Genomic DNA, 14,824 nt, shown 5'->3' with positions numbered 1-14,824 from the left:
AAGTGCAGTTGTAAAGTAGCCATTGAAAACAATAGCAAGATCTCTGTGCATTACCGTCATCGTCGGAAAGTCAGTTGTGACATGACTTCCTTGTGGGTGAGATTATTTTTCATAATCTGACAGGATTATTGCTCAATAATGACTGAAAGTCATGTGATAAAAATTTAGTTTTGCCATGCATATAGCGTTCCAATACTCTTTTTCATAGGCTTTATGCCGTGCCTTTGACACTGGTGAACCCGAGTTCTTTGCTATTTTTACAGGCGTCGCTTTCTATTTCTGAGTGAGAGGAGTGACTTAGTGAACCACGGTTATATATCGCAGTAGAACAGCGCCGGCGAAAACAACAGACCAGACGAGGAGGACACGTAACACAAGGCGCCTTGTGTTACGTGTCCTTCTCGTATGGTCTGTTGTGTTCGCCGGCGCTGTTCTTCTGCGATTATTAACCAACTAGCCCAAAAGTACATCTTGACGGTTATATATGTTAATACGAATAGAAATCCGTGGTACGTGATCACGCATGAGTTGTTGAACTTTACCTTTGAATAGTTCCTAGTTTTCATGAACCGATCTCAACGAAAAGGAAGGAATAACTTGCTCATAATACTTTTGCGTGCCTCTCTTTGTGGCTTGGCCGTCGATTAGCCTGTCCCCGAGAAAAATCCCAAGTAACAATATAAGCCCATCAAGGCCTTCGTCACGAATGACAAGCAGAAGACCTCCTGTGCGGTCACGGCAGCTTCCGCCGACTAGACTGCGTTTCATGTTTTTCGTGCCTCTAATTGAAACACTGGTATACACAGGTGGCTAGTCCAGCAATTCGACCCAGCGTCGTCGTCTTCGCCCAAATGATCGTTTTGGACAATCTTCTGCATCATTTACTGTTCCATGGGTGTGTTCGTGAGCAAGCGGCCCTTTTGTTTCAGGCAGTGCTATCAAGGGACACTGGCATACACCTCTTTCTCATCTAGAGGCTTGAGCTGTGCGATTAATTACTTGTGATAAGATTAGTTTGCCGTTCCGGCGCCCGGGGGCGTCGATGGTTGCAATGAAATAAATACGGCGCACATGACCAGCCAGTCAGTGCGTGGAACCCGCCAACGTACGTGTGTGTGATTCGGTCCGGCGTACCGGCATGGCCCAGGTCTACCCGGTTATCACAAGTGGCGTTGAGGACGTTGGACCCGAGTACATCGGAGTGGGCGGAATACCGTGAGCGGGCCGAGCTGTACTTCATCGCGAATGACATCACGAGCGACAAGCAGACAGCTGTATTTTTGACATGCTGCGGTCCAGAGATTTATTATCTGCTACGAGGCCTCCTAGCACCAAGCAGGCCTGCCCAAGCAGGACTGACCGAAATTTTTACCACACTTGGCAAGCACTACGCCCCTCCCGTATCAGAAGTAGTGGCAAGTTTGAAGTTTTTCTCGAGGCATCGAAAAGAGGGGGAGACCGTGAGTGACTACATTGCCTCGTTGAACAAATTAACCGAAGACTGCAATTTCGCAACATTTCGAGAGCGCATGTTGCGCGACCAGATAGTCAGCGGAATCAATCACGTAACCATGCAAACACGGCTGCTGGAAACGACGTGTTTAAAACCTTCGAAACTGCGAAGAACACCGTCGTAGCTATGGAAGCTGCGCGTAAAGATGCACGCGCATTGAGCTGTCAGCAAGTGCAGCTACTATCTGACGAAGCTCCGGAGCAAGCGAACGTTGTCGCCTCGGGGAAAAATGATAGCTGTTGCTTTCTTTGCGGGGGAGGTCATTCTACGCATTGGTGTAGGCACGGCAGCACGATCTGTCACAACTGCCGCCAAAAAGGGCACCTTGCAAGAGTTTGCAGCGTTCAGCCGGGGAGTAGAAATTTCGATCGGAGCCAGTCTAGTCGCAGCTGGTCTAGTCGCGTGAACAACCTGGGCGACCTGCCTGTCTCTGCTGAAGAGCCCGAAGTTTTCGACTTGTGGACGCATCACACAGCTAGTTCGGGGCCAATGCGCATAGCGGTTGAAGTTAACGGCGTAACGCTCGATATGGAGTTGGACACCGGCGCAAGTGTGTAGACCATTGATGAAGGCAAGTTCGCCGAGCTTTTTGTTTCGGTGCCGTTGGAGCCATCGAGTGTGCAGCTCAGAAGTTTTTTCGGCGACATGAAACGCGTCCAGGGAAAGCTGGAAGCAATGGTCAAACTTGGCGACAAGGAGCGCCAGCTACCACTATTTGTCGTGAAAGGGGCGTGTTCTACGCTGTTTGGACGAAGCTGGATGAAGGCCTTCAAGCTAGGCATCGCTCACACGGAGGGAGTCAACGTCGTGAAGTCTACGGAAGACCTGGTAAGCCAATATCACGAAGTTTTTTCGGAGCAGCTTGGCACGTTTCACGGCGTTGCAGCTTCTATATCCGTACAAAAGGGCGCGAAGCCACGTTTTGTCAAGGTACGTCTGATACCGTTTGCTTTGCGTGATCGGGTTTTTGAAGAACTACAGAGGATGGAAACCGGTGAAAACTTCTCAGTGGGCCGCGCCCATCGTTCCTGTATTGAAGCGCGACGGCCGGGTTCGGGTCTGCAGCGATTTTAAGACTACCATAAAGCCGGTGACAGTCGTCGAGTCCTACCCTATTCCTAGGATTGAGGAACATTTTGCGCGGCTTACAGGGGGCAAGTAGTTCACAAAGCTTCACTTGCAAGACGCCTACCAGCAGGTCCCACTCGATGAGGAGTGCCAAGAGCTAGTCACCATTAACACTCCGAGGGGGTTATACCGATTCACAAGGCTGCCGTTCGGGCTTTCATCAGCTCCGGCTATATTTCAGCGAGAGATGGAAAATCTTTTGCACGACCTTGATCATGTCGTAGTGTACTTTGACGATATTCTGGTCACAGGAACCAGTGACAAAGAGCATTGGGAAAATTTGGGCCGAGTGTTGGATCTCCTGAAAACCGTGCGACTGCGACTGAAGTCATCCAAATGCGAATTCTTCAAACCAGAAGTCCAGTACTTTGGCCATATCATTACTGCGGCTGGGCTGCGTCCAAACCCGGCTAAGACTGAAGCAGTGCTGGAAGCCCGCGCACACCGAGCGGTCAAGGAACTTCACAGTTACCTCGGGTTGGTTCATTTTTACAGAAGGTCTTTGCCAAACCTTTCTGCCGTGTTACAGCCGCTCAATAGTTTGTTGGCGTCAGGAACACCATGGCGCTGGGAAACTGATGAGCAGGCATTTCGGAGAAGCAAGGAGCTATTGGTCTCTGCTGCTATACTGGCACACTTTGACCCAGGAAAGCCAACTGTGCTTGTCACTGATGCATCTTCTTTCGGTATTGGAGCAGCACTGGCGCAACGAGAGTCATCTGGAGAAGAGCGCCCTATTGCTTTTGCCTCCCGCAGCCTGGCAGCCGCGGACAAAAACTAAAGGAGGCATTGAGCCTTGTATTTGGCGTTACAAAGTTCAGGCAGTACTTATGGGGCCGGCATTTCGAGGTCGTCACAGATCACAAACCGCTGCTCGGCCTGCTCGCAGCAGACAAACCAGTTCCCGAATCCTGTTCTCCGAGAGTGCCAAGGTGCGCCTTGCTGTGGTCGGGATACAGTTACGACCTGAAGTATAGGTCGGGTTCACAAACTGCACATGCCGATGGGTTAAGCCGGCTACCTCTGCTAACTGCCGATTTTGTTGTTGACTGCCCTGCCGAAGTGTTAATGCTGAAAGGAGTATACTCAGGGGTGCTGCCGTCAAATGCTGTTGCGGCAGCCACCTCCAAAGACCCGGTGCTGTCGCAAGGAAGAGCAGCGTTGTGGTCAGGTTGCCAGCTAAACCTAGGGTCAGAGGGAAGACCCTACGAGACGCGTTTTCATGAGATGAGTGTGCAAGAGAACTGTCTATTGTGGGGCAACAGAGTCATTGTTCCAAAATCCTTACAAAGGGAAGTCCTCCAGTTGCTGCATGAGAGTAATCCCGGACTGTCCAAAATGAAGGCAGTTGCGCGTAGCCATGTGTGGTGGCCTAGCTTGGATAACGATATAGCGATAACCATTCAAAGGTGCCGCATTTGCCTGGAGCATCAAAGAGTGTCACGACCACTGCCTGTCATGCCCTGGCCGTTCCCGGAGAACCGTGGTCACGGCTGCATGTGGACTATGCCGGTCCCTACAGGAACACCTATTTTTTAGCGCAGTCGATGCGTTCTCAAAGTGGACTGAAGTGTTCCCGGTCTCCAGACCCTCGGCTGAAGCAACTACCTCCTGCATGCAAATTATGTTCGCAAACCAAGACCTTCCAGATGTGGTCGTGTCGGATAATGGGCCAGCATTTACCAGTGAGCTGTACTCCACATTCTTCAAGAAAAACGGGGTGAGGCGAATGCTGGTGCCGCCGTATCATCCAGCGTCAAACGGGGCTGCAGAGCGGGCAGTGCAGACTGTCAAAAACAAGTTCCGGAAGGCTGGCCCTGGAGATATTCGCACTCAAATTGCCCGCATGCTCCTGACTTACAGGTCAACGCCTCACGAGGTCACGGGTTGCTGTCCGTCGGAGCTGTTTGGGGCAGAACCTGAGGACTGCGTTGGACCTGCTACACCCAGACCTCAGGACTAAGGTGCTACAAAAGCAACTTACGCAGAAAATCAGATGCGACCAAGGAACAAAACCTAGGGTTTTTTGTCATCCTGGTGACCAGGTGTTCGCAAGGAACTTCCGTCCAGGTCCTGCATGGCTCCCTGCAGTCGTCACCGAACAACGCACTTCGTCCATGGATGTTCTACTGGAGGACGGACGGCGTTTAACGCGACATCTGGATCACATCCGCCAGCCCCCTGAGGAACTGAGTGCAGACAACAAAAAGTCAGGCAGCCCAGTAGCTACAGGTCTTGCTCCAAGGTTGGACGTGGGTCAGCGGCAGCTAACTCCGGATCGCCTTCACGACACAGAGTCTAGGCAAGATCCCAGGGAAGACTTCGCGAGGGAAACGGAACTTGCTCTCACAACACCCAGTACTCCTGTCCTGCGTCGAAGTACCAGAATTCGACGACCAGTATCAAATGTTTGCAGTCATTAATAAAGGGGGGAGGAATTTGATAACATTAGTTTGCCGTTCCGGCGCCCGGGGTCGTCGATGGTTGCAATGAAATAAATACGGCGCACATGACCAGCCAGTCAGTGTGTGGAACCCGACAACGTACGTGTGTGTGATTCGATCTGGCGACCGGCATGGCCCAGGTCTACCCGGTTATCACATTACTCTTATCTTATGCAGTCCGCGTCTGCTTCACTTAGTCTGGGCTGTGCAACAATACAAACAAGTGACCAACAGCCTCTTCCTGCGCGAGGCTGTGTTGTGATTCGTTAGACATGCTATATTCTCCATCTAGAGGCTCATTCCCACCTGCGACTGGCACCGCTCGCGCGATCAAGTTTGTCGCAAGCGGTCGCAAATGACCGCTTTGGTCGCAAAGCAACGGCTTGGGCTCCGTCGCCCGCTGCTTGGTTTTCAGTCGCGCGACTGCAATCGCAAACCTCTGAACCAATCAGATGCGCAGGAACAGAACGTCAGCTTCCTTTCCGGGGCAATGACAATGCGAGCAGAAGGGAATTCTTTGTGGCGACTGGTCGCACGTAGTTGTGAACACTAGTCGCCCCGAGTCGCTTTTTGGTAGCCACTCGAAAATGGTCGCGCTACCATTGCTAGTCGCCGGTGTGAGTGAGCCTTCACAGCCCGAGGTATCAGCTACTCTGCTTTGAGGCTTGCAGCGCACGCGAAGGTGATTGGCGACAGGCGTATACACCAGCCAGTGCGACTACAGGCGTTAGTTCCACTGGCATCAGACTGTGATTGACGCCGCTCTTGCGAATAAAAGCTCTACTAAGGTAAAAAATGAAACTACTGTGCACGTGCGACTCTACCGATGCTACCCGCTTAGGGCTATCCCCGCCAGCCAATAGCAAGTGGTTCGTTGAAAAAAACTAAATAATTAGTGCAAGAAAAATGTCTATCTGTGTGTGCACGTGAGTGACAAGGTTCCCTGTTGTAAACCATTAAAGTGGGACACTTGACACAAATGTTGCAACAATGCTTTGAAAGCGGTCTCTTAGGCAACTGCAGCGGGTAGCGAACAGTCGTGAAGATAGTCGAAAACAAAAATTTGCTGTCTGCGCCGCATGTCGTAGTGAAGTAAAAACAAAATGTAAGCTTCTCAAATACCTCGGTAGGTGCTAGTAACCGTAATGGTCGCGCCAGTTTCAGCAATTCTCTTATTTCGGGCGCCCTAAAAGCAGTGGACAAGTAGTAATCACATGTAACACAGTCCTGCAAAGGGCTAAATGCTGTGTTATCGTAAAGAGTTGTTTAAATTGGGTGAATCTAATCCCATATCATGATAAACAGAGGGGCGCGATACTACGGCACACACAGAGCGCCCCTCTATCATGAACCAACAACAACTTGCCAAACTTTTTACTTTACTGAGATCATATTTTGATGAAGGCGAAATGCTAGAGGTCCGTGTCTTGGGTGCACGTTGAATAACCCTTAGCGGTCGAAATATTCCGGAGGGGTCCGCTACGGAGTCTCTCACAGCCAAAGGAGATTTGGGACCTTATGCGTCATAAACCAGAAAAACAACCAAAATACCATGCTTTATGCTCCTGTTCGCGCAAGTGCATTGCGGAGACATTCGGAAAATTGCTGAAAAGGGCAATGTTTCATATTCCCAAGTATACGTAGTAGAACATGCCGGGCGCAGGCCTACAGGACTGAATTGCCACGCGCGCTTCTTTTAACACGAAGGTGTTTTATGCCGGGGTCCACCAAGTACATCCGTCACGGATATGACGTTGATAAAAGGGACGCCAACGGGTGAGAAAGAAAAAAGCCAAGAAAACGATACCCTGCTGGGAATCGAGCCCACGACGCTGCGGCCGCGACGGCAAGCGCCCGACGCCCTACCGACTAAGCTAACTCCGGAGATGCTAGGTACGGGGCGAACGCGCCTTATATCTTTCAAACATTCTCTTTCGCGGCGGGCAGAGCGGGGCAGTGCCGCCGTCTGTGAGATCTGAAAAGAAGTAATGCTTCACGATTGACACTTACTAGCGCTTACTCCGAGATTGCACGCGATATCGGAGGTCATGGTTAAAGCGTCTCGATACCAGAGAGGTACACTGGCCGCGCTGGCGTCGCCGAGGCACCCTTGACGCAGTTAGGTTCATTGCATTTGGCTTCGTGTTAGCGTGCGTCGGCTCATCGGAGTAGTGCAGCTTCCACGTGCACCAACGGGATTTCTCCACCGTCGACTGCTTCAATTGCGAGAGCACCGACTAACAAAACTGCTGCAATATGCGTTGCAGAAAGGACACGATTTTGACGGGCGAAGGTCGTGCCTTGGTGGAGCGATAGCAGCGCCTGCGAGACAGAGGCCAGCGGGTCGCACGCGTTTGCGGCTCAGGCTACGAACCTCTACCTCCCGTGTTGCTCAAGTGCAGTGTGTGTTATGTACGCATGAGCACAGGCGTCGGATACCCATGACTAGAAAGCGCACATCGTGCCGTTTCTCTCCTTAATTGACGACGCTTTCAATAAGTGCATACCGGGTACCAGTGTTGATTATGAGCTTGTTGATCTCATCCTTACGCGGGGTTCACGATTCGCTGTGTTCAAATATATGTTCACACCGTCCTCTATCACAACGGTTTAATCATGATCATGGGCGTTAGTCGTCGCGATAGAGACATGTTGTCAACATGGGTGCATCCACGTCAAATGGTGCTATAGCTGCCAAACACGAATAGACATTGTACAAGCTCTCATATATCACTACACAATAAGCACTACTTCTGTGAAGACACGTTTCACTTTCGTGTTATATCGATTTCTATGACGGAGGGATCAGCCATGTTTTTTTTTTTATTTTCATGTAATCGACCCGTTACACGAGTAACCGGGCCTTGCGCGCGCCGCGCTAAAATGTCAAACTTTCCAAATTATTTTACATTGTTCTGATGAGCTCGAGTGCGCAACGCGAACAGTAGACTTTATTCTGGAACTAACGCGGTCACCAAGGATAAGGCTGGATATTCGATTCAACATGCATAAATTCCAATGTGCCTTGTCGCTGATCAGATCATTGGACGACCGACGGCTGTGTGCACCGATGTCGTTGCCCTTCGAGTGTCATTCTTTTTCTGTAAAGTAGAAGGTTGGGTGAGTTGGTTCATGATAAAGAGAGGGGCGCGATACTACGGAAAGCACACTACGGAATCATACGATAGTATACGGATCCGTGGTATCGCGCCCCTCTGTTTATTTTTCTTCTGGCCACAACTTCGCCCAATAAAGAGTTTGTTCCTTACCGGTTTCTATCTTCACCGCCACAACCCCGTGACAGTATATAGAAATGAAAAGTCACGCTAAAAAGTGTTAGGAAGAGCACGAAACGGGGCAGTTGCTGAAATTCCTGGGCACAAGGAATTGTCTGAAATTACAATCAATTTGGCCATTAAACGAGTAGGAGTTTATTGTTCTGGACGTTTACAGCTAATTCGCCCGATATTTATCAGTGTGATGATTCAATAACAACATTTTTTTATGGGCTTTCATAAACTATTGATTCAGGGACATCTCTTGCAGAGTGAAAAGCGCCAGCAAACAAAGCATGTCTGTTTGCTATCATGCACAACTCTCATGTTGTGTGTACTCTCGATTACAGCAGAGCGAGCGATTTTTTTACAGCTAATTTGTCAGTTGCTCAATCTACTCGCGGCGCCATGGACCTACAAATACAGAATAGTAAGGTTGCATTCCTACAATTGCTACTGCCACACTTCACGCCACTGCTAACGGCGTCCAATATGAGAGACATATTTAATCTACAAAGAGAAGCTATCGTCCAACGAACAAGTTAACGCCGTTAAAATAGGGTATATTGGCCTCCATAAGAAATTCAGCGGGAAAGATTTTGACCATTAAACGAGTAGCAGTTTATTGTTCTGGACGTTTACAGCAAATTCACCCGAAATTTATCGGGCGAATTTTAGTTAGGAACGCACAATAATTTTGAGTTAGGAACGCACAATAATGTACAAGCGATTCACAAATGATACTTGGCAGAAAAGACAACACTACAAAATGCAGAAACTGGGTAAGCTTGGCCAGTAGGAATGAATCGATCTTAAATGCAGGGTATGGACAAGAACAAGCGCTGATGTTCAACTGACCCCTTATTTGGAAGAGAACACGATTGGATATAACAAAAGGGTATATTCATAAAGTACATGCGAGAAATGTCAGCAAACCATTGAAAGCAGCAGCCCATGTACGCATTCACCGCACACACTTCAATTGATTCCTACCCTGTCGTGCCTTGACGGAGCGAGACACAGGCCAGCGGGACGCGGAACGCCTGCGCTCGCTCGCGGCTTGAGCTGCAAACCTCTGTCTTTCGTGTTGCTGAAGCGCAGTGTGGTAGTGTATGCATGAGCGCAGGCGTAGGTTACCGTATTACTCAGGAGCGCACATTGTGCCGCTTCCCTCCTTAATTGACGACGCTTTGAAGAAAGTGCATATCGAGTGCCAGTGTTTATTATGTGCTTGTTGATGTCATCTATGCGCGGAATTCACGATACGATGTGTCTAGGTATATGTTAAAAACTTCAGTAACCACAGCGGTTAAGTCGTGATCATGGGCGTTGGTCTTCGCGATGTAGATGTGCCACTTTGCGTCAACGTGGGTCAATCCACGTCAAACGGTGCTATAGCTGCCAAACACCAATAGATATTGTACAAGCTCTCATATATCACTGTACAGAATAAGCACTACTTCTGTGAAGACATGTTTCACTTTCGGGTTATACCGATTTCTATGACGGAGGGATCAGCCATATTTTTTTTTTCGGTGTTCTCTTAATCGCACGCTGAGGCGGCGCCCCTGCTCCACATAGACGGGATTGCACGACAGTACACAGCATGGAGCTGGCCGGGACGTCGCCAGGCCAGGGCCCGGAAACAGTCGAGTTCTAGAAACCGCCGCCGAGGGCGAAAAAATTTCGGCTGATCCCAGGTACCGTGGGAGACGATGTTATGCGAAGCATGCGGCGAGGTGACTGTGGTGTAATTTTTTTTACTGACGACAGGTTACAAAACGACGCTATAGATCTGTATAAATTTTATACGCACACTTATATGTTGAAGAACCGCATATGTGTTTATAACCAGTTGTTTACGGTTGGGTAACGCTGTTAATGGCAACGTAGGTAATACCAACACCAGAAGCGGTAAGCTGATATGTAGTGCTTATACGTGTCCTGAGAACGCACCCACGTTTCACAAACCCGTCTGCATGTGTGGAAGAAGTTCTTGACAGTTCTAGTTTGAAAAAGGGCATCATCACCCTGACCAGTGAGCACCAGTCATGACTTGTTATAGGATCCGGTCGTGATCGTGGTGACGAGGAGTCCACGTGTAGTGAAGCATGTAGTATAGTAGTGTTGTTGGAATTCGTGGATACCTCAGTCATTTTGTCGACAAGTTGTCTGTCGATAGAGCCGGTGACATATCGGAACCTGAAACCGCCTTTCGCGTTGGTGAGGTATAGGCCGTCGAGGCTGGTAGGCCGGGTAGTGCTACGTAGACCAACATCAGTGGATGGTACTTGTCGTATTCGTAGACTACCTGGGCGTATTGGCCTACGTAGCCTAGTCTACAAAGCAGCTCTCAATCAATCTGGCATCATCCTCGGTCAGCATGAGGCCATCGCCCAGGCTCGTAAGAAATGAAGAGGACAGTGCGTCGTTCTGGCGGACGAAGTGCACATAACGGTGCGGTGATGTGGATATCATATGTACGTTTCGTTAATGTATTCCTCCGGGGTCAAGCACTGCTTCAATATAGCTTGCTGAATCGCAGTAATACAAACGTAATGTTTATTAGATTCCTATAAAAGCGGAGCCAAGACTGGAACCACAGAGGTTAATCTGATATAACGCCTGTATCCTAGGACTACATCTCGTAGGAGTATCATGTAGTGTTTATTGCTTTCTTGTAAAATTAGATAGCAAGCACCACCACCACAATTGACGTTGCATCGATATTACGCCCGCGTAGCTGTTTTTCCAAACCAGTTTATAGACCTGGTGTGGCTCAGTGGTAGAATACCTGATTGCCACGCAGAATGCTTGGGTTCGATTCCTGCTGGGATCCTAATTTTCATTCTTTCCATTCGTCGAGTCAACGCTGCCGATTTTGGTTTTTCTTAACGCTCTCGCATTTAAGCTACCATGCTGTTCTCGCCGTTCCTGGGCATATATAAACTGTCAATCACCTGTGACGTATACCCGTACACCGCGGCCCGTCGTAAACGGGTATGTGCCACACGTGTCTAGTGGAAAGGGTTTGACGACGTACCCTACAGGATTTTCTCGTTATTCATGTCATAACCCGCCAATCATATTCGTCATGACCTCTTACCCTCCCGTGCCAATTTTAATCTACACCAAGTTAAGGAGGCGATCATGAGAGCACCCAGACGTAGGCGGCTAGATAGATAGATACGTAGATATAAACGCTCAAAGTGCCAAAGGTTCGCTAAGAAATGCTTCGCATTTAAAAACAACCGCGGCGCGTTCCGGCTTCAAACACCGGAAGTGGATCTACGAACCTCTGCGTTAGCGTGGCATGGGCGCTGCCATTCGCTCTATCGCACTTTCTGGCAGGGGCGCCCTCGTTGGGGTCAAATTTCCATTCAAAATATTCTTGAAATAACCGAAGACTACTTTTTTGTATAATGCTACACTTCAATAAAAGAAATTCCTATTTTATACCAAGTGGCCTCGCCTTGCCAGATACCGCGTTATCAATCTTTAGTAATATCGTTTTTGCTTTAGCTGACTCGTAGCTGTCAGCATCCTATCGGCATCATTATCTTCATTTCAGAAAAGACGGCGGCAGAGGCGGTGCAACAGCAGGTAACGGTTCGCCGTGCATCGCGGTGCTGTAAATGTTTCGAGCCACTGCCGGCCGAGACGCCAACTAGCGCTGGTCAAGTTGTTACTAATGCAAGCAACTCGCTTTCGTTCTGTTTGTTTTGGGTTGGTAAAATGCTTTCGCGAAGCGCATTCAGCTGACTTCGGGGGAGCGAAATTGGATTCTCCAGCCCCAGCGCTTACGTTTCGATCCAATCTAAGTCGTCCGGAGACCGTTTTGTATCAGTTCTATCGATTGAACTAGCCACTGTAATAGAACGAAGCCGGAGACCGTTCTATGACCGTTCTTGCCTATTCTCACGTCTTGACCGTCAAACAAGCCTCCACGAACCGCGTGCGGCCCGATAGAACGGACCGCCTCCGTTCTGTGACACAGCGCTTACAAAATACAGTGAAACCTCGGTTATACGAATCTCACGGGACCACCAAAAATATTTGTATCATCCGAAATTCATATCAACAGAAAGCATGGAAAATTACCATGCGACAAAGAAAAGCTGGCGTACATTTTCATTTATTGTTTTTCAGGGCTGCAAGAACATCAGAAAGAACCCTGGATGATTTTCATCTCAGTTTTTAGATGTCGGCAATCCTACCAGCACTCGTAAATATACAGCCCCTACGCTCGTATTGAATTAATGAACCGGGTGCGTTGTGACCCGCGACAGCGGTAGCCCCTTCCAAATTTTAGTATGCTTTTTCGCATGACAACTGAGTAGTGCAGCGAAAGTAACAAAAGAAGCGCTTTGAAGCGATGGATCAAGGCCACAAAATTACAGAACCACGGTCCTGTGTTATGACGTTGTTATCGCGGAGGTGTTGGACATGTTTTTTTTGGGAGATCTACGGCGGTGCCCGCACAAGTGCGATCTCAACGGTCGCGCATGTTGACGTTGTGAGGCCTGACCCCTTCGCCAAGGCCGTCATCGCCTTCTTTCAGTCCTCGTCCACCTCTCATAGGATGTCTGATGCACGAGGCAGGCACGTGTAAACACAGTACAACGACAGCAGCCCGCGTCGACGCGTTAGAAAAAACAAAAAGCATGACGCTGATGTCCTCTGTAATCTAAACGCGAAGGCACACGGAGACACATAAAAGTCTCAAAGATTCGCGCACACAATCTCGGAGGCCGGGACGCGTCTCTGGAGGTTTAATCTGACCGTAATAAAAAAAAAGTTCTTACACCGTGATTCTGACAATATGGCGGTGCGGCGCGCACGCCCACGCTTGCGTTCCCGCGCTCGCACGTGCTTGGCGTGTCTTCCGCGACAGCGCGCACAGCACCTCTTCGTACCTGGGCGGTAGCGTACATTCGTATCAAACGTCGCTGGGTGAAAATCGGTTCGCAACAACCGTACTCCATTACACTGCAGGCCAATAGGCCTTGACCGGGACCAACGAAAAATTTGTATCATCCCGAAATTTGTATGAACATTGATCGTATCACCGAGGTTTCACTGTAGCCCCCCAGGGCGAACCAGCTGCAACAATGCGTTTGTCTAATGATGACGACAGTACTTGCATCGCCATCTCGCCTCGCTCTATTGCAGTTCAGTACGCCGCCGCTACCCTCATTTCTGTACTACAGCCAAAGCTAGTTTCCGTTCGCTAAAGTGGTATCGATGTTCTCTGACCAGGCGGTCTTCTTTTGCGCATCATCGGCTCGAATGTCTACGCGCCATAATTTAAATATGAACATCAGGGCGTTAAGCCGCCTAGTTAATGTGGTGAGTGAAGCCCTGAATGTAGACAACTACGGTAAATTTAATGCTTGCTTTTTCAGCTGCGCTGTCACCTTTATTCTTATTTACTAGCTTGTCGAAAGACGAGGAAAGTATTTCTTCTTGCGGAAAGCGAGCGTCTGTCGATTTAGGCACCTCACCAGTGGAACTGCTTTTGAACACACTGTCACAATATTTGCTTATCGCGGAGACAAAACACCAACGGACAATATCCAACTTTCAACCAACTTTGAAACAAGGTTTAACCAACCTAGGTGAGTACAGCCTGCCAACATGATAGTGCGAAACACAAGCTTCAAATCCAGTAACTCTATGCATTCGTCCTTCAAGTAATCAGAGGCAAATTTAACGACGAGGCCTATTTACTAAAAGCTTTTTAGAATTTCAGTGCACTTGACATCCCTATCACAGATCCCTGTCGCAGAGATCTATACGATTGACATTGATGGTAAATTATAGCAACCGGTCATATATGCTCAGGAAGATATTGCTCAGAGTTGGGGCAACCCGAGGCCTTATGCATATTCCAGCCTTTTGCAGATAGACCACCTTGTCATGAGAAATAAACATGAACCTGAAATAAAAAGACAGAAGGTTGAAATAATGACTAGCAGAGTCCTTCTGTGAAGTCTACGAGAGTTCACAGAATGGCATAAGCACTGCCAGAACACATGGTTGTCGAAAAACTAGAGTTCATGTTCAAAATATTAAGCTCATTCTTTTCGACATATCACACAAGTAAACTGGGGCAAACAAGCGATTCACATACACCATGAATGACAAGGAATAGGATAAGATGCGGTGTTCCAACAAAATACCGTAATATTGATTTGCAGTCATCGGATGTCGTGCATCATGTACACTGACAGTACTCGCTTCATTCGGTGTACAAAATGTCGCATCACACCACGAAAAAGCTGTTCAGGATGAAATTGGCGAACTTTGTTGTGCCACGTTAAGTTTTCCATACATCCAATGCAGCACGTGTCTATGTGACAGCTGGAGTAGCTTGCAGATATTGGATACGTATAGTGAGGGGAATAGCATGTCATGAACTTCTGATAACGTAGAAACTTCAGGAAGTTGCTACAAGATGCTCG

At 48.7% G+C, this 14,824-nt stretch overlaps 1 protein-coding gene across 1 annotated transcript; it reads left to right on the top strand.

Moving 5' to 3' along the window:
* The first annotated feature begins 1,138 nt into the window (after positions 1–1,138).
* On the top strand, positions 1,139–4,604 carry LOC119406745 (uncharacterized protein K02A2.6-like). The gene is made up of 2 exons (XM_037673478.1): positions 1,139–1,215; positions 4,229–4,604. Exons 1-2 carry the CDS (start codon positions 1,139–1,141, stop codon positions 4,602–4,604), a joined length of 453 nt encoding a protein of 150 aa, XP_037529406.1.
* The last annotated feature ends 10,220 nt before the right edge of the window (positions 4,605–14,824 follow it).

This window comes from Rhipicephalus sanguineus, chromosome 10 (assembly GCF_013339695.2).
Source record: "Rhipicephalus sanguineus isolate Rsan-2018 chromosome 10, BIME_Rsan_1.4, whole genome shotgun sequence".
NCBI lineage: Eukaryota > Metazoa > Arthropoda > Arachnida > Ixodida > Ixodidae > Rhipicephalus > Rhipicephalus sanguineus.
This window is presented reverse-complemented; position numbering and strand designations above follow the sequence as displayed.